Source organism: Clupea harengus, chromosome 11 (assembly GCF_900700415.2).
Source record: "Clupea harengus chromosome 11, Ch_v2.0.2, whole genome shotgun sequence".
Lineage (NCBI taxonomy): Eukaryota > Metazoa > Chordata > Actinopteri > Clupeiformes > Clupeidae > Clupea > Clupea harengus.
The window spans coordinates 17,766,390-17,794,349 of record NC_045162.1 but is presented as its reverse complement, the minus strand read 5'-3'; the positions used below and the strand labels follow the sequence as shown (position 1 = coordinate 17,794,349).

Below are 27,960 nucleotides of genomic sequence, written 5' to 3'. Positions count from 1 at the left end.
AGCATATTGGCAAGGTTATTTATTTTTGTTCTTGATGAATGAATGTTTGTTTATTAATCAGTTATTTTTCAACAAATAACTCAATTATGATTACAAAGAGGAAAATTCGCAACAAACACCTAAAAACACAGCAACTTTCATCTGAACTTTTTGGAAAAGCTCCCTCAAAATCAAGAATTTTAGGCCGCAACTATCTCAAATAATGTCACCAATATCACCATGATTCCTTTAAGTGTCTGTGTCGGTGCCCCCCCCCCCCCCCCCCCCATAGTCTCTATTTATGAACATGTTTTGTGGTAGATCATTTTTAGTTGGTCATTTTAAAAGTAGATCACAAGCCAAAAAAGTGTGGGCACCCCTGGTCTAGGGTCTGCAAAGTGCCACTAGGTAACCCTTATTTTAGAAAAAAAGGTAGGTTGAAAATTGAGGCAAGTAGTGACTAAATTGGAATGTCTGGAATAGTTAGCCTCACTCAGTAAGTGTAAATGTAGAACTAAAATCTACTTAATCTAGTGTGTGTTTGGATAGAATTTTCACTTTACATAAATATTATAAGTGGTCCATCCGTACACAAATATTTAGTTAATAGATTAGGCTGCATACAAATAAATAAAATATAACATATTGAAAAATATTTGTCTGTGGTCATTCTAATGAGCAACCTGTTGAAAATCCCTCGTCTCCCTCTCTCTCATACAGATGAACATCATCTCTGGAGGATTCTACGATGGTCTGATGCTCTATGCCCATGCTCTTAACGAGTCCATGGCAGGAGGAGAGGCTATGCCTGTGGCCGAGAATGTCACCAAGAGGATGTGGAACCGCACCTTCTATGGTGAGTTATGCTGTTTCACAGTGTGCTCAACTCCTCTAATGCTCTGTGATTTTCAGCAGTGTGTTCGGTTGTGCCCTCGAGATTTGTGTTGTTCTTTTCTGTTGGGATGTTTGCTGTTGCTCCTTTTGTGCTTTGGTGTGGCCTGCCATTCCGTTGTCTGATGATATTGCCTGCAACTCTGGATCGAGGCACACCGACTTTCAGTGAGCTCTGTTTTTTCTGTGGTGAATTATGTGGTCCTGTTTTGGATGCTGAGTAGGAATGATCTAATGTTTAAACCAGAGCTGGAAAGGTCTAGACTCAGAGGGCAGAAATCTTTCCAGGACTTTGTTCAACTCATGTTTCAAGCCTGATCATTTTTCAACAAGTTTTTCACTTCACCCTTTTCCACTGCTCAAATGCATCATTTAGGGTTTCCAAATGTGAAGAAGTAGTCAAATTGAAAGGAATCTCCCATTTCCACACTGTCCTTCCCATGTCTGATATTTCAATCTAGCCACGGTAGATATGGAGTGCTTAAAGAAATCTCCCTTTCTCTCTGGTGCTCCTTTTTATACCACTCAGTCTTGGTACTATTGATTTGGTTTTCTCATCAAAGTCAAAGTGTCCCTGTGTGGATGAATGAATTATTGAGTGTTGCTGGGTAAGACCAAGCTGCAGAGTGATGTTACACTCTCACCGGCATGCGGCAATGAGACAGAGGTCTATTCACAAACCTACAACCCCTCAAGCAACAACTTGAATTTAGCAAAAACAGCCTACCAGATGAGACGGTTAAAAAGATATGTTAACCTCTCCTGCTTTAGAACAAGAACTAAACATGACTGTTTCTGGTGAGTCTGAATAGGGTTAGATAAGTAAAAGAAGAAGAGAAACGAAGGGTGGGATATGAAGTATGCAGTGTGTTCTGTGTGAACACTGCTGGTAAACATCTTGACTAGGCCTGGGGAGTATTCCAGAAAGCAGGTTTAACAAAGTTTGGGCCTAACCTTGAACTCTGAGTTGATGATGAACCCTGTTTTCGGTTCCGGTTACAGCTGATCTGAGTTAATTATCAATGGATCTGTAACTACGAGTCATCATGGCAACCAGTGAGAAAAAAAGGGCATCCTACTTCACCTCACTGGAGTTAAGGAGTTCTGATACGTGCTTATGGACATTTTAAGAAAAAAGGCAACACTGCTGTGAAGTTGGTCCCCCATGTCAAATTAATAAAAGTATCGCTGTTTGTTTGCGCTGTAAAAATCTTTTTTTGTGCTGTTAAGGGCTTTAAGTAATTCATCTTTACATTTTCAGACCTTAAAAATGACTTAAAACCCTAACAAATTATGTGTTTTGCAGCACAAACGAACAGCAATGCTTCTATTAATTTTCTGATGACATGGGGGACCAGCTTCACGGAGGTCAGCTGCAACATTAATCGTTAAGCCACACTTTCTTTTAATGTTCCAGGTGAAACAGTGGTGGAATATTATTGAATACAATTTTTACTTTAATTTAAAAAATGGTAACGTTTGATTCGGTAGCCTAGCCATCAGGGAATGATGACACATCTAATCGGTGTCTCAAAATCCTCTCCCGAGGTAAGGCTATGCAAATTAATTTGGCTTCAACATTGATCGAGTTAAAGCAGCAATAAGTCGTTTTTGGCTTGTAGCTCCCCCTAGCGGCAAAACCTGTTGAAATGTGCTTTCCTCGTTTATGACAAACTAGCGAGTCAACAACTTTGCTAACACAGTCAAGAAAAGATGGCTAGCTCTGAATCGAACTTGTATCCAAATGTGTCTTTCAGCTCTCGCCAACGAGTAAAAGCTGTTCCGATAGTGACTGTGACTACCCGATCCTAGTCGCGCATGCTTAGACACAAAGGACCTGGTGGCTCCAGAAATCCTACATACCGCAGTATTTTCCCTACAGACCCCCGATGGCAATGGCGGACAGGCCATTCTCCATATTAAAAGTAATTGTAGCGGCACAATTTATTTCAAGCTGTTATTTTAAGGTAAAAAAGTTACATATTGTTACTTTAACGAGGAAAGGACACCCCATGTCCAATAGCTGCTGCAGGCTCAGCAAGAGGGGGGAGAGACACTCAGGGTTTGTTACAGAAAACCTGCCAGTGAGCAGGTTAGGTTCACAGTCAGTTACCATGGTAACTGACCCAACGTTTGAGTTCCCTCTCTTTCTGGAATGGAACATTTCCCTCCTGAGTTCCCCTCATGTCAGGGTTAACAAACTAACAAACCCTAACAAATGTCCCGCTTTCTGGAATACCCCCCTGGAGATAGATAAATTAAGTGCTGTATTACATTCAGAGACTTAACTGCCCCCTTGAAAATATGCAAACTGATTTTATAATATGTTCTTTGTGTTCTTTCTTTTTGATTTTCATCCATAACCCCCAAAATCTATTAAACAACTCCCTTCAAAAGTGCAAAGAAAATATAAAAAATTAGGGCTTCATGGTGATTCATCAAGCTTTGGTTTCTGTTTTTCTGTTCAGTTCTGTTTTAAAAAATCCAGACACATGAAGTAGTTATTCAATTAACTGAACTCACAATAGCCCTGGAGTCCGCTGTGTCAGAGTTGAAGCACACACATAAAGCAGATAGGGATAGGGACACACAGGGATCAATAATGAGAGGTGACAATATATAAATAATTGCTTTTAACCCTGGCATGCTTGTGCTCAAGGCCTTCTCTGTGTTTATTTTGTATCTGTACAAACTGATTGGATACAGGCAATATACACTCATTAAGGCAAAGTTTATAGGTTGTAGAGACAGTCAGCTAGTGCTGTTAAAGGGCTTGTAAGTAAATGAGGTTCCCTGAAAACAAACCATAGAATGTCATTGTGGGTGGATAAAGATTTGTATAATGTTTTTTTGTAAACAAAACAAATTAACAAAATTGAACTGAATTCATTTAGCAGATCTATAACTGGTTTCACTTGCTACCAGACCATACTATACAATACATCTATGAAGAAATGAATCAACAAAAGCTTCTAAGATAACATTACCATGTCTTCAGGAAAGGCAACCAATTCTTCTCACACATCCTTGTATGAAAAGACATGTATAAGGACTGAGTGTCTGAAAGTCTCTCTACTTAGTGCCTTTGGGCTTCTCTGAAACAAGCCAATTGACTCAGAAACAACGCACAAAAGCAGAAATAGGTGCATGTAGTCTTTTTGTCTTGTGTAATTGGCTAACCCGCTAATAATCAAAGCAAAAGTCACAGGGCCATACTGCAAATTACTGGTTCTGCGGTCCATTATGGAGCATTTAGTCCCAGTGAATGTCTATAATTGTATGAAATGGCCATAATTGCACCGCAACCAGAAACATGGCTTCTTGGAAGTTCTGAAAAACACTCTTCCATATGCACGCAGGTTTTATAAGCAAAGTACATCATCAAAATGGATGTAAATTGCACCTGTCCAAAGTCTGAGAAGGTGGCTTATTTAATTAGCCTTATACAAGGTCTTATAGGTCTTACAGCCTTGGAGCACTCTGGTACATGTGGCCTCCACTACGGTGTTCATTTTAGGACATCCTCAGATCTCAGACTCAAGTGTCAGACTCAAATGAAAAGGCGTCAGGTCTCAGACCAAAAGTCGTCAGACTCAGGCGAAACGGCCAGTCTCAGAAAAACCTCTGTCATTCTCAGACAAAACGGCGCCATTCTCACACAAAACTTTGTCAAACCAAACGCCATCATTTTCAGACAAAACGCGTAAAAAAAAACGGCGTCATTCTCACACAAAACTTTGTCAAACCAAACGGCGTCATCCTCACAAAAAACTTTGTCAAACCAAACGGCGTCATCCTCACACAAAACTTTGTCAAACCAAACGCCGTCATTCTCAGCAGAACTTTGTTAGAAAAAAAGTTGTCAGAGCTAGATGAGGGAGCTGTTGACTAGCTTTCTGAATGAGCTAAAGTAGCAGCTTTTACATTGAATACCGCTGTGGTGTTTCTGTTAACTGGTACAGCAAGAAAACGTACTTTTGAAATACGAAATAGTTGTTTTCTGCAAGCTAGTTCACTCGTGTAAAGTAAACCCATGTTTAGTCCTCCGTTTGCCGACTTTGCTAGAAAGTTTTGTGTGAGAATGACGCCGTTGGTTTGACAAAGTTTTGTGTGAGGATGACGGTGGTTTTTCTGACGTAGGCTACATTGCGTTGAAGATGTTGTAGAATGGCGCATGTTGTAAAATGTCTTTTACTGGCGGTCTAAGAACAACTTGTTTATCAAACAGGCTAAGGTAGGACACAGTAAATATGTCACCCTGACGTCTTTCTTTCTATATCTCTCTCTGTTTCTCTCTCTCTATCTATCTATCTTTCTTTGGTTGTTTGGAATTACAAACAGGGCATGTTTGCAACATCTCTTTGAACAACTCTCAAGTGTTTGTTTGGCTCTCCATACTCTCCTCTCTAATTTCTTAGCCCATATATCTCAACCACCTGCTGCCTGTTCCTCTCAGCTCGTTCTACTCTCCCACATGCACGGTCAGAGATTCAGCACACACTATAAAATAGCTGTTGTCTCCGTAATGAGAATGCCTGACCAATCACAGGACTATAATGAATGTGCTCACTTCATTAGGATGATGGGTGGGGGGATGAGAGGCTTCCAGGCATTTTAATGCATTTTATTTTTGGAGTTTGGAAAGTGTGTGGTGAGTGTCCCTGACAGGCACTCCGGGGAGTGTCCCCTCAGTGGCTGTTTTCAGCATTTGGTCGCCTCACTGAGAAACATGCTGTTGTGTCATTTGTCTGACACTGTCCATTGTGCCCTGTTCTTCATGCCTCTCCTCCACACCTGTGGCACCTTTTTTGTCTTCTCCTTTTGTGCTCTATTGTTCAAGAAATGTTTTTTTTTTCTCTTCAAAGTTATGTCCCTCATTCCTTTCCCATCTTACTCTCTTTTTTGTGCCTTTTTCCTTCCCTCTCTTGACCCATGCTGCATCTTGAGCCCTCAGATAAACAGTGTGCAGCCAGACCCCCGTGAAGCCTTGTCAGAGACAGCCCGAAGGACATTATTAAAGCAGACCTTCCAAAGCCTATCAGGCTCACCCAGACCTTTCACAGCTGGAAACGCTCTTGTCAGCCTGCCCTCAATTTCACTCACCAGCCTGACTCCTCTCATTCTCCCTATCTTCTCCTGTCCATCTGTCTCATCCTCCCTAATGCCCATCCTCTCCTTGTCATCCATCACTCTTCAGGCTTGCCGATCACTTTCCTCCTACCTGTATCTCTCCCTTCCAGTGGCCGGTTCGCAACTGAGTATACGGACATGTCTTGGCCTGCGTTGACAATTAGGGATGCTGATCCTCATGTATTCTCAGCAGAGCCACTGGCTGTCCTCTCAGTTACCCGTTGCAGGGCCGCGGAAGCTCGGTTTGGCATGGCTGCCATCCTCTGGCTGGGGTCTCTTCCAATCACTACGTACACACCCACCTTCCTGATGCAATTGTGTGTGTTAAAGCTGTTTCACATTTTGTGGTCTATTTATAGCCAGCACATTGTGAATTGAAAATACCCTGACAGGGCCAATTTATTAGGTGAGTGTGTTTCATTGACGGAGATCTTACTGATGTCTGAAAGATCTATGCTACCTTAAAGTAACACTATGCAACAATTTGACACTTTTTGAGTGTCAAGTGGGCTGGTGGTTTTTGTAAGGTTTTTGCATGCCTTTTAGGTAGTTAGTGTGCTAGTTTTGGAACAGAACTCCTTATTGCTGCTTTAAGTGGGATAACCAATAACCAAGATCCTTATTATTTGGATCAAAGAGCCCTGTCGTGTTTTAACCTATTTTGTTAGTCTGCCATTGCCTACACACACACATAGTGTGTCCCCTGTATTTCTCATTAGTAGGGAATGGTGTCAATCCATTGATCAAGAATGTGAAGTGTAGCTCTAACATCCCCACATGTTATGTAGAATGTTGAAAATGTATTGAGTAGGGTTTTTCCTACCTTCCATTCCCTTCCTTTGCTCAAAGCTGTATTTGCTTGCAATGGGGCTGTCTGATTGAGACATTATTGGCATCATATGCTGGTTTCCATACTCTGAGGATAGGGATCTGGCTGCTGGTTGCATTCACCCACTGTGTATTGTGAGCTGTGACGGCATTTCTGCTTGTCTACATCTTTAGCTCTCTTATTCTACACAGAGCAGAGTGTAAACAGGATCTTGTACAGCTTGAGCCAAACCTTCCACATATACTCTACACTCACAGCATTATATGGAAATAGCCCATCATACAAAAAACAAATAGGAGGATTTGGTAGATCCCAACTCTTTTTATTTTTTGTTGTAAATGATGCAGTATGCATATATTGTTAGAATTAAGTGAGAGTTTGTTCAACGCTGAGGAACATTCAGTAGAAATCCAATGTTCTATCCTGAATAGGTTTTTTTGACCAAATATGCAATCCCACATGCACCCCCTATCGAAGACTGCACTCAAAACATCTGCAACTAGGACAAATTAGGTTACTGCCAGCTGCCTGTCCACTCCAGCTTTTCAGCCTCATTTCCCATTTCTGTTTGATCCCACTGATCTTTATACTCACCCCAGCACCTTTCCATTTTCAGCCTTTGCTTAATGAATACTGAGTCCTTGCTCTGTCCTCTTGATTGGTAGGCATTTTGAAATCATATTTTATGCAGTGTTTTTTTTTGTAAGTTAACGATACTGCACTAGAATGAATCTGAGCGAGGAAATAAGCACATTCAGTATCATATTCAGTATTCACATTCACATGGTGACGGAATAAAATCACATCATTTTCAAAACAATAAGCAAGAATTACAATAAGAACGCACACATGAGGAGGACGGGAGGAAGTGAGAGGGGGATGGAAAAAGAGGGTCAGAAAAGGGAGTGAGAACTAAGGGGGAGACGGTGGGTTAGATGAAAAGATCAAGTTGCAACATGTTTCCCTTGGGTTGTACTCCATTCAAGAATGAGCAGCCTCTCTGGTGCAAGTTTGAAAGGATTTGTGATCATGCCTAATCCAACTTGTCAGCTTTACATTCTGGAGTTACTGTGCATATTTTTTGAAACTTTAATAACAACCATCTCCCCGTTCCCTGCAAGTGCTATATCGATATTTACATATAAATAAGTGTGTTGCAGATGCACACATGGTGTTTCTTGTTGATGACGTGCATTTCTGTCAGTTTGCATGGGGAACCCATAAGTCAGGAGAGCCATAACAGCTGGATTCAGATGTAATTATGTGATCTCGTAAGACTGAAATGGCGTCATGGCGTCAGAATTGTGATGAATATCAGATTAAAACCCAGGGCTGCGGATGGCCTGATAATAGATGCATGACGTGCAGGGACAGGCACTAACCTTGACTCATCTCCCTCCCCCACTCAATGTCTTTCCACAACACTTCAGTTCGCCAACCCCCTCCCTGCATCCATTTCATCATTCAACTGTGATTTTCCTAGAAACCCGGGTTAATCATTCTCTTTATAGCCCTTGCTTTTTTTCAAGTCTTTCGAGAAGTTGCTACAGTGTGGTATGCCCCATGCCCCATGACAGTTAATCAGTTTTTGGCCTCACAAACCTTGTCTGTCCAGACCAAGGGACCTGTGTCTCTATCACACTTGACCCCCTCCCACCCGTCTAACCCCCTATATTGCACATGGGATTTTGACATTTCCCTTGACGCTAATAGCTTAGCTTTTCATACGGGACTAAATGTCAGAAGTCATTTCCTCAATACATTGTAATCAGAGTCTCACCCACTTGTCACGTGTCCCATTATACCTGGGTGAGATGATGAGAGGCCTAGTCATATCTAGACAGGAAATTAAAATCATGGCCAGATTGCCTCTGAGTCTGTCAGATGGAGTGAAAGACTAATATTGCTGACAGACTGAGTGAATAGAACCCTTACAATGGCTGCCATGCTTTGGACACCATTTTACTGATTGTTTTAATTACCTCTTATTCTATTAAATTTTTTTCTTCAGAATTTTTTTTCTTCATTCAAACAATGCAGTGGGCATTTTAACATGCACGGGGGCACACTGAATAAAGCAAAAACAATTGCCAGCATGGCCCTAGTCAGGAGTGAAAGTGCCAGTTAGGCACACTTGATTACCTATTTCTCTTCAACTGAAGTATAGCTGGAAATTGTTAAGCTTTGTTCAGGTGATGTAATGATTAAGGTACAACCGTCTGCAACTTTATGGAACCTGCATTTATTTTTTTTATTATTATTTAAGCACCTACTGTATGTGCGTAGCGATTCTTTTGGGACTAGGTCATACCGCTATAGAGCAACTGTGTCAAATGTCAAACTCTGTCAAATACTTAACTGCCATACTTTGGAGAGTGGATTGTAATGCTGACACACTGAAGTATTGGATAGTACAAGCTTGACACACTGATATGGCCAGTTGCCCTATACAGTATATATGTAATTTATTAACTTTATTTATATCTACTGAAGGGACCGGCATAGGTCATAAGAATATGCCATAGTCAATAAGTCAATGATATTATACCTAGTTATAATTGTTACTTTTATTTGGATTTAACTAGCCATGAGTGGACTTTCCTTGGTGAATATACTTTGGGCTGACCTGGGGAGTGAGGTGTGATACTAGACTCTCACCTTCCCCCCCAGGTCGAGACAAAGAACCCTGCATGCATGGCCCATTTGAATAGAAGGTAACACCCCTTAGATATCAGTGTATTTAACAGACTGTTCCTCAAGGAACAAGTCAGATATACTGAGGTGAAGTTCTGTGAGGGAGGATGGATCCTCAGTCTCTGTCTCACAGTGGTCCGCCGCCATTCTTCAAGAATAAACCTGAATCCTGACTGATCAAACCTAAGACTGAATCTTCAATATATGGTATAAATTATATTCCATCACTACACACATGTCTACATACACAACACTGATTGATCTGCTCTCAGAAAAAAATATGAGAGATCATGGGAGAAATAACAAAATGTAAGTACATGCACTCAAATTACATAAGAAATGTGAAACAAATGAAAAAATAAATGAATGAAGTTCAGTCAGGAAACTCTAAAGGGCTCTTCGATCGATTCTCCTGCGCTCATGTTCTCTATAACATTACCTTGTTAAGGAATCCACACCTGCAGTTTAGACACCAAGCAGCTCTTGTTTTACACTGTGAGTTTTCTGGTTTTCCATCCCCAACACCACCTGCCTAGAGGGGTCTTGTTTACACACAATACTTTGTCTTGTTTTATTTTCGCTGTGTTTGTTAAACAGTAGCAGCTGTAGGTATGCAGTAGTAGCCACAACACCGGCTTCTGCATCATTTAACAACATCAGCTTAAAGCACATCTAGTCCAAGACCTAACCACCATGTCATTTATATCAATAAATCATATCAACATGTTGTCACATCCGCGCACGGTCGCCAGTCCTCTAGAGGGCGACACTCATCCTAGAGCACATAGCACTAACCTTTTCTTCTACACTGGGCTACACCTGCGGTGATCACCACTTCCTACTTAAGCACTGGGTGCCCTTCCCTCTTCACTCTGTCATGGAGTTTCGTGAGTACACTTTCTCTTGTTCCTTCTTCTCTCAGGAAGACTTTGTTTGTGGGTCTTGACCCCGTTTGTGTAATGCTAATGTTATCGCGGGTTAGCTTAGCATAAGCTAACCGCGACAGCCATTGACTATCACTAGTGTTGTGCATCTACGCCGAAGGGAATACTTCTTTCTTGTGGATCATACTTTCTCTTGTGGATTACCTCATATGGATTACCTTCTGTTGGACTAACCATTCTACTGTGGAATGTACTGTTGTTAAGTGAGACTGTTAGGCTATGAACTTTGCTAACCTAGCAGTGTTTGCTACTGTGTAGATCTGGCTAACTAGCCTACTGTGAATAAACTCTTTTGTTGCACCTGACCTGCAATCTGCGTGTGTGGCTGAAAACCCCGGCCGGATAGCATGACAGAGTCAAGCCAAGGCACAGCAGAGCTGCAGGAGATCAGGGATGCGATAACTCAGCTGGGCACTATCATCAGCGCCCATGCACCGCGACTGAGTCGTTTGGAGCTAGCACTGCAGCAACTGAACACCACTGTTCAGGGGCTGTGTGCACGACCTCCACCTGATCCACCAACCTCAGATCCTAGCCGTGGGGCTGGACCCAACGCCCATGCTGCCCCTGCGCTGCTTCCCATCTCTCCCACCATTTCCATACCTCTATCCGCCCCCCAATTATTCTCTGGGGAACCTAAAGCCTGCCGGGGCTTTATGCTTCAGTGTGCACAGATCTTTCTCCACCAAGCACGTCTCTTCCCCACCGAGCCAGCGAAGGTGGGCTACATCATCTCCCGACTCTCGGGATCAGCCCTGGAGTGGGCAACCGCTGTCATGGATTGCCAGCGGCCCGAGGGACATGACAGCCAGCTGTTCCTGCGTCGCCTTGGGTTGATGTTCGACACAGGGCGCACCGAGGACCAGGCAGCACAACGAGTCCTTACCATCAACCAGGGGACTCAATCCGTAGCCCAGTACGCCGTATAGTTCCGCACCGTGGCAATTCGGAGTGGCTGGGAGGACCAAGCCCTGCGTTCAGCCTTTTACCGTGGGCTACAGGAGGCGGTGAAGGATGAGATGGTCAACCGTGACTGGGGACAGTCGCTTGACGAGCTGATCAACTTAGCAATCCACCTCGATGCTCGCATTCAGGAACGTCGCCGTGACCGTCGTGAGACCCGGGCACCCATGACGACCTTCCTGCCAAGGCCAGCCACACCCATCACCACTCCAGCACCGACCCGGTTACCGGAAGAACCCATGGAACTCGGCCGCCTCCGGCTGAGTCGCGAAGAACGCAGCCGCCATCTCCAAAGAGGCCTGTGCATGTACTGTGGGTCCTCCGGGCACCAGGTACAACACTGCCCAGATCTACAGGGGAAAGACAGCACTCGTCAAGGGATCCAGGGCCTCTGATGAGTGGTAGCGCTAAGACCCCTGGACCCGCCAACCGTCTCTCCATCCCCATACGCCTCCGTCACATCAGCAAGAACAATTCCATTGTCTCCCTCACTGCCTTGGTGGACTCCGGCGCGGCAGTCAACCTGATGGACATCACCCTGGCTAAACAGCTGGGGATTCCAACCACCCCGGTGGCCGTTCCCCAGGCAGTCCAGGCATTGGATGGTCGCCCTTTGGGCTCTGGACATCTGGAGCGGGTGACGGTCCCTCTCATCATGTCCTCTCATAATGATCACCAAGAGACCATCCGCTTTTGGCTCACCACCACCCCGCAGGACCCGGTGGTGCTGGGTTACCCCTGGCTAGCTGTCCACGAGCCTCAGTTTGCGTGGAAGGTTGGCTCGCTACTCCACTGGGGCCCGGCTTGCTCCACTGCGGGTCATCTCCCAGCTCACACACTGACAACACCCTGTGTTTCCCGCGTCACCACTGCGGAGGAACACTCCAGAACCCCATTTCCCACCACCGTGTCTCCTGTTCGGTCGGCTGACACCTCTCCAAGGGTGAACATCTTGGCCCCGCCAGACAGAACAGACCTGACCACGGTCCCGGCCTTCTACCACGATCTGGAAGAGGTCTTCAGTAAGGAGAAGGCCACCACTCTCCCTCCTCATCGGCCGTACGACTGCGCTATCGACCTCTTGCCTGGAACCTCTCCCCCTAGGGGGCGTCTCTACTCCCTTTCAGTCTCGGAGAGCCAGGCAATGAAGGACTACATCAAAGATGCACTGCGCCTTGGGCTAATTCGCCCATCTACGTCTCCGGCTGCAGCGCCCTTCTTCTTCGTTGGGAAAAAGGATGGCGGACTGAGGCCGTGCATCGATTATCGGGGTCTGAATAACATCACCCGGAAGAACAAGTACCCTTTGCCCCTCATGTCTACCGCCTTCGAGCGCCTCCAGGGTGCCACTGTCTTTTCTAAACTTGACCTCAGGAACGCATATCACCTGGTTCGCATGCGGGCCGGAGATGAGTGGAAGACCGCCTTTATCACACCCAGCGGACATTATGAATACTTAGTGATGCCGTTTGGGTTGTCAAACAGCCCGGCGGTTTTTCAGAACCTCATCAACGACGTGCTGCGCGAATTCTTGGAGGTGTGCGTGTTTGTATACTTGGATGACATACTCATCTTCTCCAAGTCACTCCAGGAACATGTTGGCCACGTCCGAGCCGTCCTGAAGGCCCTTCTACAGAACAAGCTGTTCTGCAAGGTGGAAAAGTGCATGTTCCACTCTGCTTCCACCACCTTCTTAGGGTTCGTAGTCGGGCCTCAGGGGCTCTCTATGGACTCTGAAAAAGTAAAAGCCATCGTGGATTGGCCGATACCCACCACCATCAAGCAGGTCCAGGGGTTCCTGGGATTTGCCAACTTCTATCGGCGGTTCATACGGAATTATAGTGCCCGGGCGTCCCCTATCATAGCTCTGCTTCGGGGGGGTCCACGCCGGTTGTTGTGGACGGAGGCTGCTCAGAAGACCTTCGAGGACCTCAAGCAAAGGTTCTGCACAGCACCGATCCTCACTCTCCCAGACCCAGCCTTGCCTTTTGTGGTGGAGGTAGATGCTTCAGACTCAGGCGTAGGGGGGGGTGCTGTCGCAACGTGCAGCAGAGGACGACAAGCTCCACCCATGTGCTTTCTTCTCCCGAGCTCTCTCCCCGGCGGAGAGAAACTACGACGTGGGTAACAGGGAACTGCTAGCCATCAAACTAGCATTAGAGGAATGGCGTCACTGGCTCGAGGGCGCGCCAACCCATTCCTCATATACACCGATCATAAGAACCTGGAGTACATCGGAGAGTCCAAACGACTGAACCCCAGTCAGGCCCGCTGGGCCCTTTTCTTCAGCCGTTTCGACTTTGTGGTCACCTATCGCCCAGGTTCCAAGAACGGTAAGGCGGATGCCCTTTCACGCCTCCACACGACTGAGGCCGAGCCAGCAGCGTCGGAACCCATCATTCCTTCCTCTAAGGTTGTGGCCGCCGTACGCTGTCAACTGGAGGAGGAGATTCGACAGGCACAAGGACCGTCACCGGCTCCCTCCGAGACTCCTCAGGGCCTTCTGTTTGTGCCCCCATCCTGTCGCACGAAGGCCTTAGAGTGGGCACACGCCTCCCGATTGGCCGGCCATCCAGGGGTCCGACGCACCCTGGAATTACTCCGGAGACGGTTCTGGTGGCCGAAACTCCGCCAGGATGTGACAGGGTATGTGGGCAGCTTGCACGGTGTGCATGGTGGCTAAACCAGATAACCGCAGACCTGCAGGACTCTTACAACCCCTTCCGGTCCCACGTCGCCTCTGGACCCATATCTCCCTTGATTTCATTACGGGGCTTCCCCCGTCACAAGGGAACACCGCCATCCTCGTGGTGGTGGATCGCTTTTCCAAGGCTGCTCGCTTCATTGCCCTGACCAAACTCCCCACGGCCAAACAGACGGCGGAGATTATGGTGAGAGAGGTGGTGCGCTACCACGGACCCCCAGAAGACCTCGTTGGCGACCGAGGTCCCCAGTTCGTGGCACGATTCTGGAAGGCTTTCTGGGGTAACTTGGGAGCTTCAGTCAGTCTGACCTCGGGCTACCACCCCCAGTCCAACGGGCAGACGGAGCGAGTCAACCAGGCACTCGAAATTTACCTCCGGTGCTACACCTCAAAAGACCCCACCAAGTGGAGTCAGAACCTTCTGTGGGCCGAGGTTTGCCACAACCAACAGTGGAGCACTGCCACGGCTACCTCCCCCTTTGAAATCATGTGGGGATATCCCCCTCACTTGTTCCCCTCCTCCCCAGAGAATGGGGATGTGCCCGCGGCTCGCAGCTTGGTGGCTCGCCTCCGCAACCGCTGGCAGCAGGCTCGTTGGGCCCTGCTCCAGTCACAAAGACAAATGAGGCAACGGGCAGACCGGCGCCGACGACCGGGTTCGACCCTGAAGATTGGCCAGCGAGTCTGGCTGTCCACAAAGGGCCTGGCCCTGAAAGGGGAGACCCGGAAATTGGCCCCACGGTACGTTGGACCGTCCGGATTCTCCGGAAGATATCCAAGACGGCTTTCCATCTGGAGCTACCACGCTCTATGCGGGTTCACCCCGTTTTCCCATCGGTCCTACTACGCCCAGCCACCTCCTCCCCTCTGTGTCCAGAGCTCCCAGCCCCACCACCACCCAAGTTCATCGCCGGAGGTCTCACCTACACCGTTCACCGGATTATGGATGTACGCAAGGTCGGGAGGTCCACGCAGTACTTGGTGGACTGGAAGGGCTATGGGCCGGAGGAGCGCAGCTGGATCCCCGCCAAGAACATTGTGGACAAATCCCTTATCCAACAGTTTCGGGCCTCTTCCCTTGGGCCGTCAGGAGTCGCCCCTCGGAGGGGGGGTTCTGTCACATCCGCGCACGGTCGCCAGTCCTCTAGAGGGCGACACTCATCCTAGAGCACATAGCACTAACCTTTCTTCTACACTGGGCTACACCTGCGGTGATCACCACTTCCTACTTAAGCACTGGGTGCCCTTCACTCTTCACTCTGTCATGGAGTTTCGTGAGTACACTTTCTCTTGTTCCTTCTTCTCTCAGGAAGACTTTGTTTGTGGGTCTTGACCCCGTTTGTGTAATGCTAATGTTATCGCGGGTTAGCTTAGCATAAGGTTAGTAGCTTAGCATAAGCTAACCGCGACAGCCATTGACTATCACTAGTGTTGTGCATCTACGCCGAAGGGAATACTTCTTTCTTGTGGATCATACTTTCTCTTGTGGATTACCTCATATGGATTACCTTCTTTTGGACTAACCATTCTACTGTGGAATGTACTGTTGTTAAGTGAGACTGTTAGGCTATGAACTTTGCTAACCTAGCAGTGTTTGCTACTGTGTAGATCTGGCTAACTAGCCTACTGTGAATAAACTCTTTTGTTGCACCTGACCTGCAATCTGCGTGTGTGCCTGAAAACCCCGGCCTGATACATGTCCTGTGAGTTTTCTGACTGAAATGGTATGGAGTTCTAACATTGGTCACTAACATAGTGATCCAGCATGCAGTAAAGGTAGTATAAATACCACTCTATGCGGCTCTAGTATGTAAAAGTTTAGAACAGCAGGTGTTATAGAGGGGGGTCGGGAAATTTGTTATCACTGAGGGGCATCCGGTTAGAATGGGAAAGAATGGAGACTTGGATATCCAGTTTGATTATTTGCACTTTGTATTGAATGATTGAATGAATTGTAGGTGGGTGTATGTTTGTATGTGTGTGGGATTGTGGTTGTGCATGTGTGATTGTGCAAGTGTGATTTGCCAGTGTGATTCGCAAGTGTGTGGTTTTTTACATGGACGCACACGAGTTCAACAACGTCAACATTCAATCGTATGATATTATTGCTTGAAGCAAACTGCCACTCTATTTCTGCCGTGAAGCAACAAACTAAAACTATACCGTGTGGAGTGAAGTCACATGACCTACGCAAATACCATATATGGTCATAAACAGAAACATGCTCTACTGGGCAACTTAACAATAGTTTCTATGGCCTTTTTAACAATGCCGCCCCCAAATATACACTGTAAATTTGCCCAAAGGTGAGGCCATAACAGTCTAATTAGTCCTGTGGAGAACAAGAGATTAGTGGTGTCTGATCATCCTCAGGCAGGGCTGCCAGACGGACCAATCTGGAAACAGGTCTGGTATAGTCCCGGTCCTTCACTTTCACTGTCGCCGATCTGATCCTCCCATCAGCTCCCGCAGTAGTGTGGGTTACCACACCCACTGGCCACAGGGCGCGAGGCAGGCGCTGATCAACGATCATCACCACAGTTCTGGTCTGGAGGTTGACGGTTTCCTTGGTCCACTTGCTTCTGGGCTGAAGACTAGGCAGGTACCTGCGGATGAAGTGTGACCAGAAATGGTCAGCCAGGACCTGACTGTGTCTCCAGCGTTTGCGTGTCAGCATTTCAGAGGCAGGGTAGACTATCTGAGGTAGTGACGAGTCGGGCCGCCCCATCAGAAGGCTGTTCGGGGTCACTGGGTCCACATCTGCTACATCAGATGACACATAAGCGAGTGGTTTTGAGTTCAGTATCCCTTCGATTTCAGTCAGGACTGTTCTCAGCACTTCCTCTGTGACAGACTGGCTGCCGAGTGTCACCTGGAGGGCTGCTTTTAAGGACCTTATTTCTCTCTCCCAGGTGCCTCCGAAATGAGGTGCCCCAGGAGGATTGAACTGGAATCTGATTTGCTGCTTGGCAAGCAAAGACTGCAGATCTGGCTCGAGGGCAGTGAAGGCCTCCTTCAGCTCCTTCTGGCCACTCGTAAAGTTTGTCCCTTGGTCAGACAACAGCTCATAGGGCTTCCCTCTCCGGGAGACAAACCGGCGGAGTGCCATCAGGAACGAGTCCGTGTCAATGCTATTCAGCAGGTCTAGGTAGACTCCCCTTGTGGTCAAGCACTTAAATATTATGCCCCATCTCTTCTCACTGCGACGACCAACCCGGATGATGAAGGGCCCGAAACAGTCAACACCAGTAGAGTGGAAGGCTGGCTTGAACAAGCGGAGGCGGGAGGGGGGCAAGTCAGCCATCCTTGGAACCTCTGGTTTCCCTCGCCACCTCTGACACTGTGTGCAGTGGTGCTGATGTCGCTTGATGGTCTCCCGTCCTCTCAGGATCCAATATTTCCTGCGAAGCTCAGCGAAGACCCGCTCCACTCCTGGGTGACGTAGGTCTTCATCATACTTCTTTATGAGAAGGGCAGTGAGAGGGTGTTTGGGGTCTAAAACCACCGGGTGTGTTACTTCTTGGTCCAGTCCCTCTCCACGGCGCAGGCGCCCACCAACGCTGAGAAGCCTGTCAGCATCCAGCTCAGGTGATAAGGTCAGGAGTCTGCTCGTGGAGGGCACGGGTTTCCCTGCGGAAAGGGTTTTGACCTCTTCTGGGAATGTAGATGCTTGGGCATCTCTGTAAAGGCTGATCTCAGCCTCTCTGTAGGTATCAGCCGGAGGCTCCCCCTGGTGGCCGGCCGCCCCGTGTAGGCCCTGCGCTGTAGCATCGACAAGATCTTGAAAGGTTTGAAACTGTGTGATGTCGGGCTGATTGCTGACTGCCACCACGTGCGCACAGAATGTCGGCTTCCTTTCTTCATCGTCGCTGCTACTCGCAGTGATCTGGAGGGATGCTGGCCAGGCGTCAGGCTGCTCCAGCAGAAAGGCTGGGCCCTGACTCCAGCGGGATGGCTCTGCCAGCTGCAGCAGTGTCTTACCACGTGTGAGATCATCAGCTGGGTTAGCGTTCGTGGGGACATAACACCACATGTGGATGTCTGTGAGCTCTTGGATCTCAGCAATCCGTGTGCCGACAAAAACTTTATATCGACATGAATCAGATGTAATCCAAGTGAGCACAGTGGATGAATCAGTCCACATATGCACATGGCGGACGTCCAAAGTTAGCTCTCTCCCGAGCGTTGTGGCCAGCTGGGCTCCTGTGAGGGCTGCACAGAGCTCTAGTCTAGGCATGGACTGTTGCCGCTTCGGTGCTACTCTGGAGCGGGCTGCTAGGAAGGCCACCTGTACTTGTCCAGAGGCATCCTCTGTGCGCAGGTAGCCTACCGACCCATAGGCCCGCTCGGAGGCATCGCAGAATATGTGGATATCTCTCCAGGCATTGGGTGAATCCAAGACAGCTGTGACATAACATCTGGGGATGGAGATCTTATCTATGTGCTTCAACTCACTTTCCCACTCCTTCCATGCTTGCAGAATGTCAGCTGGCAGCAGAGGATCATCCCAGTCTCTCTGTTTCTCCCACAGCTTCTGGACGAGACTCTTCGCTCTGGTGGTGAATGGGATGATATATCCTAATGGATCATACTGGCTGGCCAAAATGCGGTAGATGATCTCATAGTGGGGGCTGCCTGGCTCTCCATCTGACGACATTTGTAGGTCAGTGTGTCAGACTGACAGTGCCACTGTAGGCCCAGGGTTGACTCCTTGGCATCTGACTGCTGGTGGGAAAGCCAGAGCTCGGTGCTGGCTGACCGGTCTGCGGCAGGGAGATGACAGATGACCTGAGGGTCATTACTGGCCCACTGTCGCAGAGAGAACCCTCCTTCTTCCAGCAGCACTCTGAGTCTGTCAACCAAACCTTTGGCATCCTTCACGATGGCACAGCTCTGAAGCCAGTTGTCCACATAAAAATGGTGCTCCACTGCATTGCGCACTTCCTCCTGTGGGTCACTGTGGTCAATGACATGCTTTTGAAGGGCGAATGTTGCACAACAAGGGCTGCACGTCGTCCCGAAGGGAAGGACATTCCACTGGTAGACTGTCACTGGGGCGTCACGGACCATATCCCGCCATATGAATCTGAGGAGGGGTTTGTCCTCAGGCAACAGGCGTATCTGGTGGAACATCCCCTTAATGTCGCCAGCAAAGGCAACTGTGTGCTCCCTGAAGCGTAGCAACACTCCTAGGAGGGATGCACCCAAAGTCGGCCCTGCCAGCAGACACTCGTTTAGGTTGCCACCTTGGTACTTGAATGAGCAGTTAAAACTACCCGATGCTTTCCATTGTGGCTGACCAGATGATGTGGGATGTACCACGACTCAGGAGACTCGTTCAGTCTGTCTGATGGCAGCCTGGTGACATATCCAGCATCCTCTAACTTCCTAATTTCCTCATTATACACCTTGGCGAGCCCTGGGTCTTTACTCAGGCGCTTCTCAGTTCCTCGCAGCAATGGCAGGACTGCTTGAGGTGGAGCCCTTAACAGTGGTGTGGATTTCTTCCTCAGCAGAGGGTTGCATACCTGAGTATACCATCTACGTCCACTCTCACTGTTTTAGCCTGTAACAGCTGCACTGCTTCTTGGTCACACCTGGAACGGACCACCTCCTTCTCACTCTGTAAGGAAGAATGTCCAGTTGCCACAGCTTCTCTACGTGCTCACGCAGCTCAACAGCGGGAGACTTAAGAGCTGTGAATAAGCACTGTTGAGGGGACAAGCGGTGCTGTAGCAGCTTCGTTGGTCCTTGTAATGTCCATCCCAGCCTGGTCTTTAGGCAGCGAGGTCCACCGGGTGGTCCCAGGCGCACTGGCTCTACGGGAGTAATCAAGTGGGGGTAGTCTGATCCTATCAAGAGCAGTGGCTGGACATTGTCGAGGGGCTGGAGTGGAGATCTCGCAGGTGATGGTACTTTGCCACTGGATGGCTGTGGCGGGCGAGTCCAATGCTTCAGCTGTAAAGGCACCCTCTATCTGGAACTTCTCTTAGGCTGTGAGGCGGTGAGAGGGTGAAAGTGACAGTCGCTCCTGCTATGACCTGGGCATCATTCTTCACAGTCCTCAGAGAGAGGTTCTCTGGCTGTCCCACTAAGCCCAGCTGTTGGGCAGCAGCCTGCAGCAAAATGGTCCTTTCGGATCCATCGTCCAATATGGCATAAGTGGTTAGTGTGCGTGGGCCATGGTACAGAGTACTTTAACTCTTTCAACAGAACACTGTTACTATGACCTGGTCTGTCTAAGTACAGTGTCCCAGTTGAAGTCTCTGCCACCACTGGTGGTTTCTCACCTTCAGTGTGAGGTCTGGCGTTGATTTTGTGGAGTGCATGTTAAGTGTTTTGCCTTTGGCAGTTTTGGCAGGTGACCTTTAACCTGCACTTGGCAGCCTGGTGCTTCCGACCACATCTCCAACACCGGTAATTGGTCTTAATCCAGGCTGTCTTCTGCACACTTGTTAACCCTTGAAATTACTGCACTGATTAAGATAGTGACTATTGGCTGTCACAGTAAGGACAGGTAACTCTTAACTGTATCTGAGTCATCACGGATGCTGTGGATGGTGAGGTGCTTTGTAGGAGAGGGGACTTCCATCACTGTGGTGGAATATGACGCTGACTTGCGCTCCCTCTTCTCTTTCACCTTTCTGAATGCATCTCCACTGTCTGCACGTGCTGGTTTGACCTCTGTGCCCTGCACCTCCAGTTCAAATTCAAGCCAAGTCAGCGAAGTCCAATAAGGTAGGCACAGGCTGCTTCCGTGGTGGGTATGCCTCCTAAAATTGCTGCGCAAGTCGTGTGGGCAACTTAGAGAGAAGCCTGGCAACATGTGAGCCACAATGGAGTTCGATGGCTCCCTCCTCCTCCATCTGATCCAACATTCCAACCAGGGCCGCGTACTTTAAGTGCGAATCTCCGAAAGGCTTTGAAGGTCTCCGCTGCGAACATCTGGCTCATCCATCACCTCCGCTATTCTCTTAAGTGATAACTTGTGGGGCTGTCCATAGTGCTCTATCAGTGAGCGCATGGTGTCACTATAAGGGCGGTGTGAGTTACAGTATGAATCAGCTATTAGCAGAGCTTCCTCAAATCTTAAGTGGTCCACCAGTACCTGATATTTAAATCTCTCTGTGGCATCTTCTGGCAGTAGATTCTCTAAGGCCAGCTTTCAGCCTAGCGAACTGACGGGGAATCATCACTGGTGAACTGCGGTAATGGAGGGCTTGGGGCCTCGGTAGGTTGTCTCTCTCCTGGGTGGAAGAGGCGGAGCGTGACAGGCTATGGACGCTGGACTGTGGAGGGCTTGCTGGTCGTAGTGCCCGGTGAGTCACACGATGTGGCACAGGCCTGTATGGACCCTCATCAGAATGGCCAGACCTGGCGTCCCTCTGACGTGGTGGAGGTGGATGTGGCTGATGGCGGACTGCATGCAAGTTCAGGCGTTCCATGGCCTCAGTGAGGTAGTCACGTCCACTTGGCTCTGCTGATTGATGGACTGGAGCTTGTGGCAGTGGGTTTGGAACAATGGTATATGGGCAGCACGCCTATAGCTGGGTGGCTGCGAGAGTGGCATAAGAGGCACATTTGACTGGCAACTGAGGTCTGAAAGCGGGGGTGCTGCTGTGTCTCACTGGAATGAGCAGGCGGGTTAGGATATGCTGTTGAGGTGTGAATGTGAGGTGCTTGACGAGGGGTAGAATTAACTGTTCTGTCACTCTGCATCCTGTCCGTCAGAACCTTAACTGTCTCCATAAGTATCCTATTGTGCTCACTCAGGGCGCGGATTGTGCTGTGCGCATCTATGGCTGCATTTGCAGGTGCTAGGGGAGTGTGCACAGTACCTCTGGTTGCGCTGGCAGCTCCTTGCACAGGCCTCTGTTGTTCAGTCTGTTGGCCACGAGTAGCATTAGGCTCATCCTCATAGTCTTCCTCATCATCCTCCGATAACTGGGTGTAGCTGGGCTGACGACGATGAGCTGCATACTCAACTTCAAAGTCAGCCAGACGAACTGGCGGTCTGATGATGCGGGGTGAGTGATGTCCTGCCTCCGGATCAAACTGGTTTTCGTCTCCAAACATCTTTTTCCTCAGTAATAACCTATCCCGGGTTTTGGCACCAAATTGTTATAGAGGGGGGTCGGGAAATTTGTTATCACTGAGGGGCATCCGGTTAGAATGGGAAAGAATGGAGACTTGGATATCCAGTTTGATTATTTGCACTTTGTATTGAATGATTGAATGAATTGTAGGTGGGTGTATGTTTGTATGTGTGTGGGATTGTGGTTGTGCATGTGTGATTGTCCAAGTGTGATTTGCCAGTGTGATTCGCAAGTGTGTGGTTTTTTACATGGACGCACACGAGTTCAACAACGTCAACATTCAATCGTATGATATTATTGCTTGAAGCAAACTGCCACTCTATTTCTGCCGTGAAGCAACAAACTAAAACTATACCGTGTGGAGTGAAGTCACATGACCTACGCAAATACCATATATGGTCATAAACAGAAACATGCTCTACTGGGCAACTTAACAATAGTTTCTATGGCCTTTTTAACAGCAGGAGACCATCAGCACAATCCCTCACATATTAACATGACAGGTAGAAGTCAACAGTTAGATTTTTTGGTTGTTGTTGTTCTAATGCTGAAGTGTGAAGGTTGGTTTGTATCCACTTTCTTCCTGGTGTCTCTTTCTCTCGCTCATCCAAGCTCACCATCTTGTCTTCCCCCACAGGAGTGACAGGATTGGTGCAGATTGATGAGAATGGTGACCGTGAGACTGACTTCGCCCTCTGGGACATGACGGATACCAACTCCAGTGTCTTCCAGGTACCTTGGAGACACCAAATCAGACGCAACAAAACACACTTAACAGAACCTCTTCACCTCTAATTTTCTCACATTTGTGGAAAAACAAATGTTTTTCAAAGAAAACATGATTTAGTAAGCTCACACACTGAGCCTGTTATTTATATGCTACCACATTTTGTTTGTATCTTTATTCAAGAATATGGTAATGAATATGTGTTCTCTCTAACAGCCACACTGATATCTTGTCAGTATTGCGTGCAAATTATATAAATGAATATAAAATGCATTGATTGTTTACTTGCCTTGGACTGAAGAGAGAATGGGAGAGAACTCACATGGTCTCACGTGCATAAAATCACACACAATATAGTCACAGCAGGATATGTGTTTAGTGTGCCTGTGAGGTCTGTGTGTGCATGTGCCTGTGAAGTCTGTGTGTGTATGTGTGATTATGTGTGTCTGTGTAACCTGCGTTGTGTCTCTCACCGGACTGGAACTCGCAACCTTGGGGCAGGCGTGCTAGCAAGGACGCTAAAACCATGGCTACTAGTGTCTGTCACTGTCACTTTCTTAAACTGTCAGGGATTGACATCACTATACTCGCTGGCTTCCGTTACAACTGCATGTCTCGGCATGTCTGTGCACAATTCCATGAATGCTTGTTTGCTGTTTGTGTGTGCAGACGTGCTTACATACACCGACACCTTTTGTGTACATGCTTGTCCAGTACAGAAATCACAGCCAAATCAATACATTCATCAACATACCTATCTCCCATGTTCTGTGAGTCAGGCTGTTAGAAATCAATGCTATGTGCAAGGCAGGCGGTGCTACAAGGTGACACTTGAGCGGTAATTTGGAGAGTAGCTGCTGTGAGGATAAATACTGGCTGTTTATGTCATCCACTGAGAGGCTCCAAGGGTGGAATACAGAATTACTTTCTACCGCATCTAGACAAGGATCAAGCCCTTGTCTTCCCTCTGATTGGCTACTTGTCAGAAGCCCTTCATCTCAATGATTAGTGGCCCTTCTCATCTGTTGTTACAGATTTTTTGTTCTTTAACTTAAAGTTGTTGTTTTTATTTTTAACTCCCCCTGCATCTACCCACCTTCTCGACCTGAAAACCCTGTACTTTCTTCAGGTTCAGGCAGTTCGATCTTCAGTTCGGTTTCACCAAGGTTTTTTTTTTTACACCATATATTGTGTCAATGTGATTGGGTGACAGAATTTAAGTCAATTTACTTTCTCTTATCCTGAAGTCCCTTCTCTCAGTCTCTAACCTTAACCCAAGTAATTTGTTCTGCTCTGCATTGTTCTGTCACTATATGTATGATTTCTCTCTTGCCCTAACACGTTATTGTTGTTGATTGGTTTGTAGATTGTGATGGTCTACAATGGCACTCAGAAGCAGATGTTCCCTGTGCCAGGGATGGTCATCCAGTGGCCTGGGGGCACCATCCCGCCTGACGTGCCCGCATGTGGCTTTAAGAATGACAATCCGGTCTGTATGGCCAGTATGTATGCCTTATCCTCTAACACTTATTTTATTTATATATTTACCATTCGTTCATATATGGAGTATTGCGTTTTTCTTTAAATGTCTGTCAGGTGGTTAACATCAGTCAATTTAGTCCCCCTTCCCTCTTTGAGGTGCAATAGAATTATCACTTCTTCTAAGCTTCCTTATATCTTCAGTGTCTCTTTAACTGGTTGTGGAGGACTTGCTGTTCTTGGCCTGCATTCCTTGAGTGCCATTGAAAGGCATGAGTAATCTATTTTCTTTTCTCTCCCTGTCTCTCAGGAACTATCACAGTGCATCAGATGGTTGCCATTGTGGTGTTCTTCGTCATCATCATTATCCTCACCGTCACTGTGTTCGTTTACAGGTGAGCCTGGGCTAAATATGATCACATTCACACGAACATACCCCACAGTACGTAGAAAATGGGCCTCATGTCCTCTGTCAAGTTTCTGTGTCACATGAATATTCGTTTCTCTCTCTTCCTCTCATGCGCACACACACACACACACACACATACATATATGTGTGCCCACGTAAATGCCCATGCCAAGGAAGCTGAAGCTGGAGAGTGAGCTGGCAGCTCAGCTGTGGAGGGTCACCTGGGAAGACATTCAGATGAGCAATCTGGAGAAGATATTGCGCAGCGCCGGCAGCAAACTGACCCTCTCCCTGGTGAGCCATCCCCAGCCGTACTCCAACAACAACTAGAAATGTAGATATACATATAGACATGTAGATACATACGTATATGGGTTGTTAGTAATACTCACGACCAATGATGTAGACGGAAAATCAATCCCATGCTTGTCTTGTTCACTCTAGAGAGGCTCCAACTATGGCTCTCTGCTGACTGCTGATGGAAACTTCCAGGTGTTTGCCAAAACTGGCTACTTTAAGGTACTATTACAACAGCACTGAATCTATAAGGCAGTAAAAGATATGAACGTATCTGGACTGGAAACTGTTTTGTGTTTTTCTCAGGGTAACCTTGTCGCAATCAAGTACATCAACAGGAAACGCATTGAGCTGACAAGAAATGTGCTCTTTGAACTGAAACACGTGAGTCTACTCTGCACAGAGTGCTTAAAAAAGACTGTGGATGTGTGTGTGCATGAGGGAGAAAGAGATTGTGTGTTTGCATTTAATTGTGTAATTATAGCTGAGCTTGTACTCAAGTGTACAGACGTATGGATAGATCTGTAGGCCATGTGTATGTGTGGGTGTTAGTATATGTCTCATATATGTATTTGCATAAGAACTTGTATACATAAGTGTTGTATGTGCCTGTTCCTGTGCCATTTATGTCTTCATCAAAACCCATCTCTCTCCTTGAACTCCAGATGAGAGACGTCCAGAATGAGCATCTGACGCGTTTCATCGGTGCCTGCATTGATTCTCCCAACATTTGCATCATCATTGAATACTGCCCACGTGGAAGTCTGCAGGTAATGTCCACAGCTACCACAATTAGGTCCTACTAAATTCTACCTAGTTCAACTCATCTCACCACATCACATTTTCTTACCTTTGTTCAACTATGTTCATTTCAATGCGATTTAATTTAATTCTTAATTCAGCTCTTGGCGTGGTGCTTGGTTTGCCTCCACCTTCTTTGATAAACTGAAGGTGATGACCCATTGGTGGACGATGACCCCAGCTCCGCTGCGCCTCTCCAGTACCTCCGCCAATCTGCTCAGGACCTGGTCATGTCACCACCTGTAGCGTTCATGGGAGGGCATGATCTAACAGCCTGACAAGATGTGCTGGAGGCTTACATTTAGACTGCTGCAAAGGGGGCAGCTTTCTTCCTGGCCAAACCACAGGTGCAGGTTCAGTGGACAGGGGACCACAGGTGCAGGTTCAGTGGACAGGGGACCACAGGTGCAGGTTCAGTGGACAGGGGACCACAGGTGCAGGTTCAGTGGACAGGGGACCACAGGTGCAGGTTCAGTGGACAGGGGAGTGTATGTTGCCCTGATGAGGAAACTGAGCCTTGCCTCTGAGATCTTCCACAGATCCGCCATGCTGAGCCCCCCTGTCGCACCTGTGTTATGACCTTGATCTTATAGTGCTCTTTCTCCATCCTTGACACCTGAGACACCACCAGTTCCTTCCACTCTTTCTTGCTGGCCTTGGACCAGATCCACGGGGCATCTGCCCACCCAAGACCTGTCCTTCCTGTCCTGTGCTAGTGTGCTGTAGCCTGCTAACTGCCAGGTCAACTTCAGCAGGGGCTTTCCACCTGCGACCAGTGCTTACCTGGACGTTTGGAAATCACAGTCTACAGCTGCCACTGTGAGAAATACAAAGAGACTGGTTTCATAGCGGCATCGTGACAAGCCCAGCCGCTTTTGGATGAAAGTTGGCTTTCCCATCCATCTTGCTGACTGTGGATAAGGGGATTTCACACAGTTTCAGCAGCCACATAATCCTCTGGTAGAGTGTGTTGTGGTAGCACCACACCTTAGACTTTCCTGGAAGCTGGCTTTGATGGCCTGGCAAGGATCGACCAGAGAGCTGATTCAGATTTTCCCTGCATGCTTGTCAGAGAGCTCTGCTGTGTATTCTTTCCCAAGGTTTTTGATGGGCTGTTCAGCCAGCAGCAGGATTTTCTCACCACCCACAACAAAGATGGTGCTGTTGTCCATGACCCCTTTACTGAACACAAGACTTTGGGACTTGGCAAGCTTGATCTTCATCCCTGCCCAGGATGTCAACTCATGCATTCTTTTTCGGCAGTCTTCATGTACAAGGCGCTGTCGGCAGGAGTCTAGTAATGTCGTGTGTGTAGCTTCTCGGGGGGGGGGGGGCAGTTTCTTCCCTGATGGCAATCTGACTTCTCCCACCATCTGTCTTGCTCCAATGAGTATTGCCTGGAAGCCGGACAGCTTCCTGGCATACTTGGGTTCTTGAAGAAGTTCCTTCTCCTTCCTCTTCCAGCACTTTCGGATGCGTCAGCCATCTGCTAGCCACGGCTTGATGTCCTCCCACAGCACTTTAAGACCTTCTTTCTCACTCAGAGTGGTCGTTGCCGTTGCACCGGCAGCTCGACCTCTCTTTCTCGCCTCCCTTTTTATCGCAGTATTGTGGTTTTCTTGGTAATACTTATACCTGAGTGGCTTTACATTCAATTCAACTCAATTAATGCTAATACCAATAGTTCAACACACCTCACCACATCACAGTATCCTACCTCTCTTCAGCTGTGTTCATTTCAGTTAGATTCATTTCAATAATGTTCAAACTAATTCAGTTCATTTAAGGTCAATTCATTTTCATTTAAATAGATTCTTTTTATACCACCACTCAGTAGCGGTTGGGTGTTTCGACTGCACATATCTAGTTTCCAGCACGATATATTGGTTGACATTTCTTCTCAGATGTCACCCACCACTTTCCTTATGAAAAGAAGATTGACAACTGTTTACTTTTTCATTTTGTTTGTGTATTGCATATGGCATTTTTACTTGCAAGATTTTTAAACCTGTAATCA

At 47.4% G+C, this 27,960-nt stretch overlaps 1 protein-coding gene across 3 annotated transcripts in view; it reads left to right on the top strand.

The window, feature by feature from the left end:
• npr1b (natriuretic peptide receptor 1b) overlaps window positions 1-27,960 on the top strand; it is a 62,917-nt gene that overhangs the window by 22,863 nt on the left and 12,094 nt on the right. For all 3 annotated transcript variants that reach the window (XM_012822839.3, XM_031575829.2, XM_031575828.2), the window contains exons 6-13: window positions 700-835; window positions 22,868-22,962; window positions 24,324-24,459; window positions 24,747-24,831; window positions 25,019-25,139; window positions 25,290-25,364; window positions 25,449-25,526; window positions 25,808-25,912. In XM_012822839.3, coding sequence (XP_012678293.1) covers window positions 700-835; window positions 22,868-22,962; window positions 24,324-24,459; window positions 24,747-24,831; window positions 25,019-25,139; window positions 25,290-25,364; window positions 25,449-25,526; window positions 25,808-25,912 — 831 coding nt within the window. The remainder of the gene's footprint in view (window positions 1-699; window positions 836-22,867; window positions 22,963-24,323; window positions 24,460-24,746; window positions 24,832-25,018; window positions 25,140-25,289; window positions 25,365-25,448; window positions 25,527-25,807; window positions 25,913-27,960) is intronic.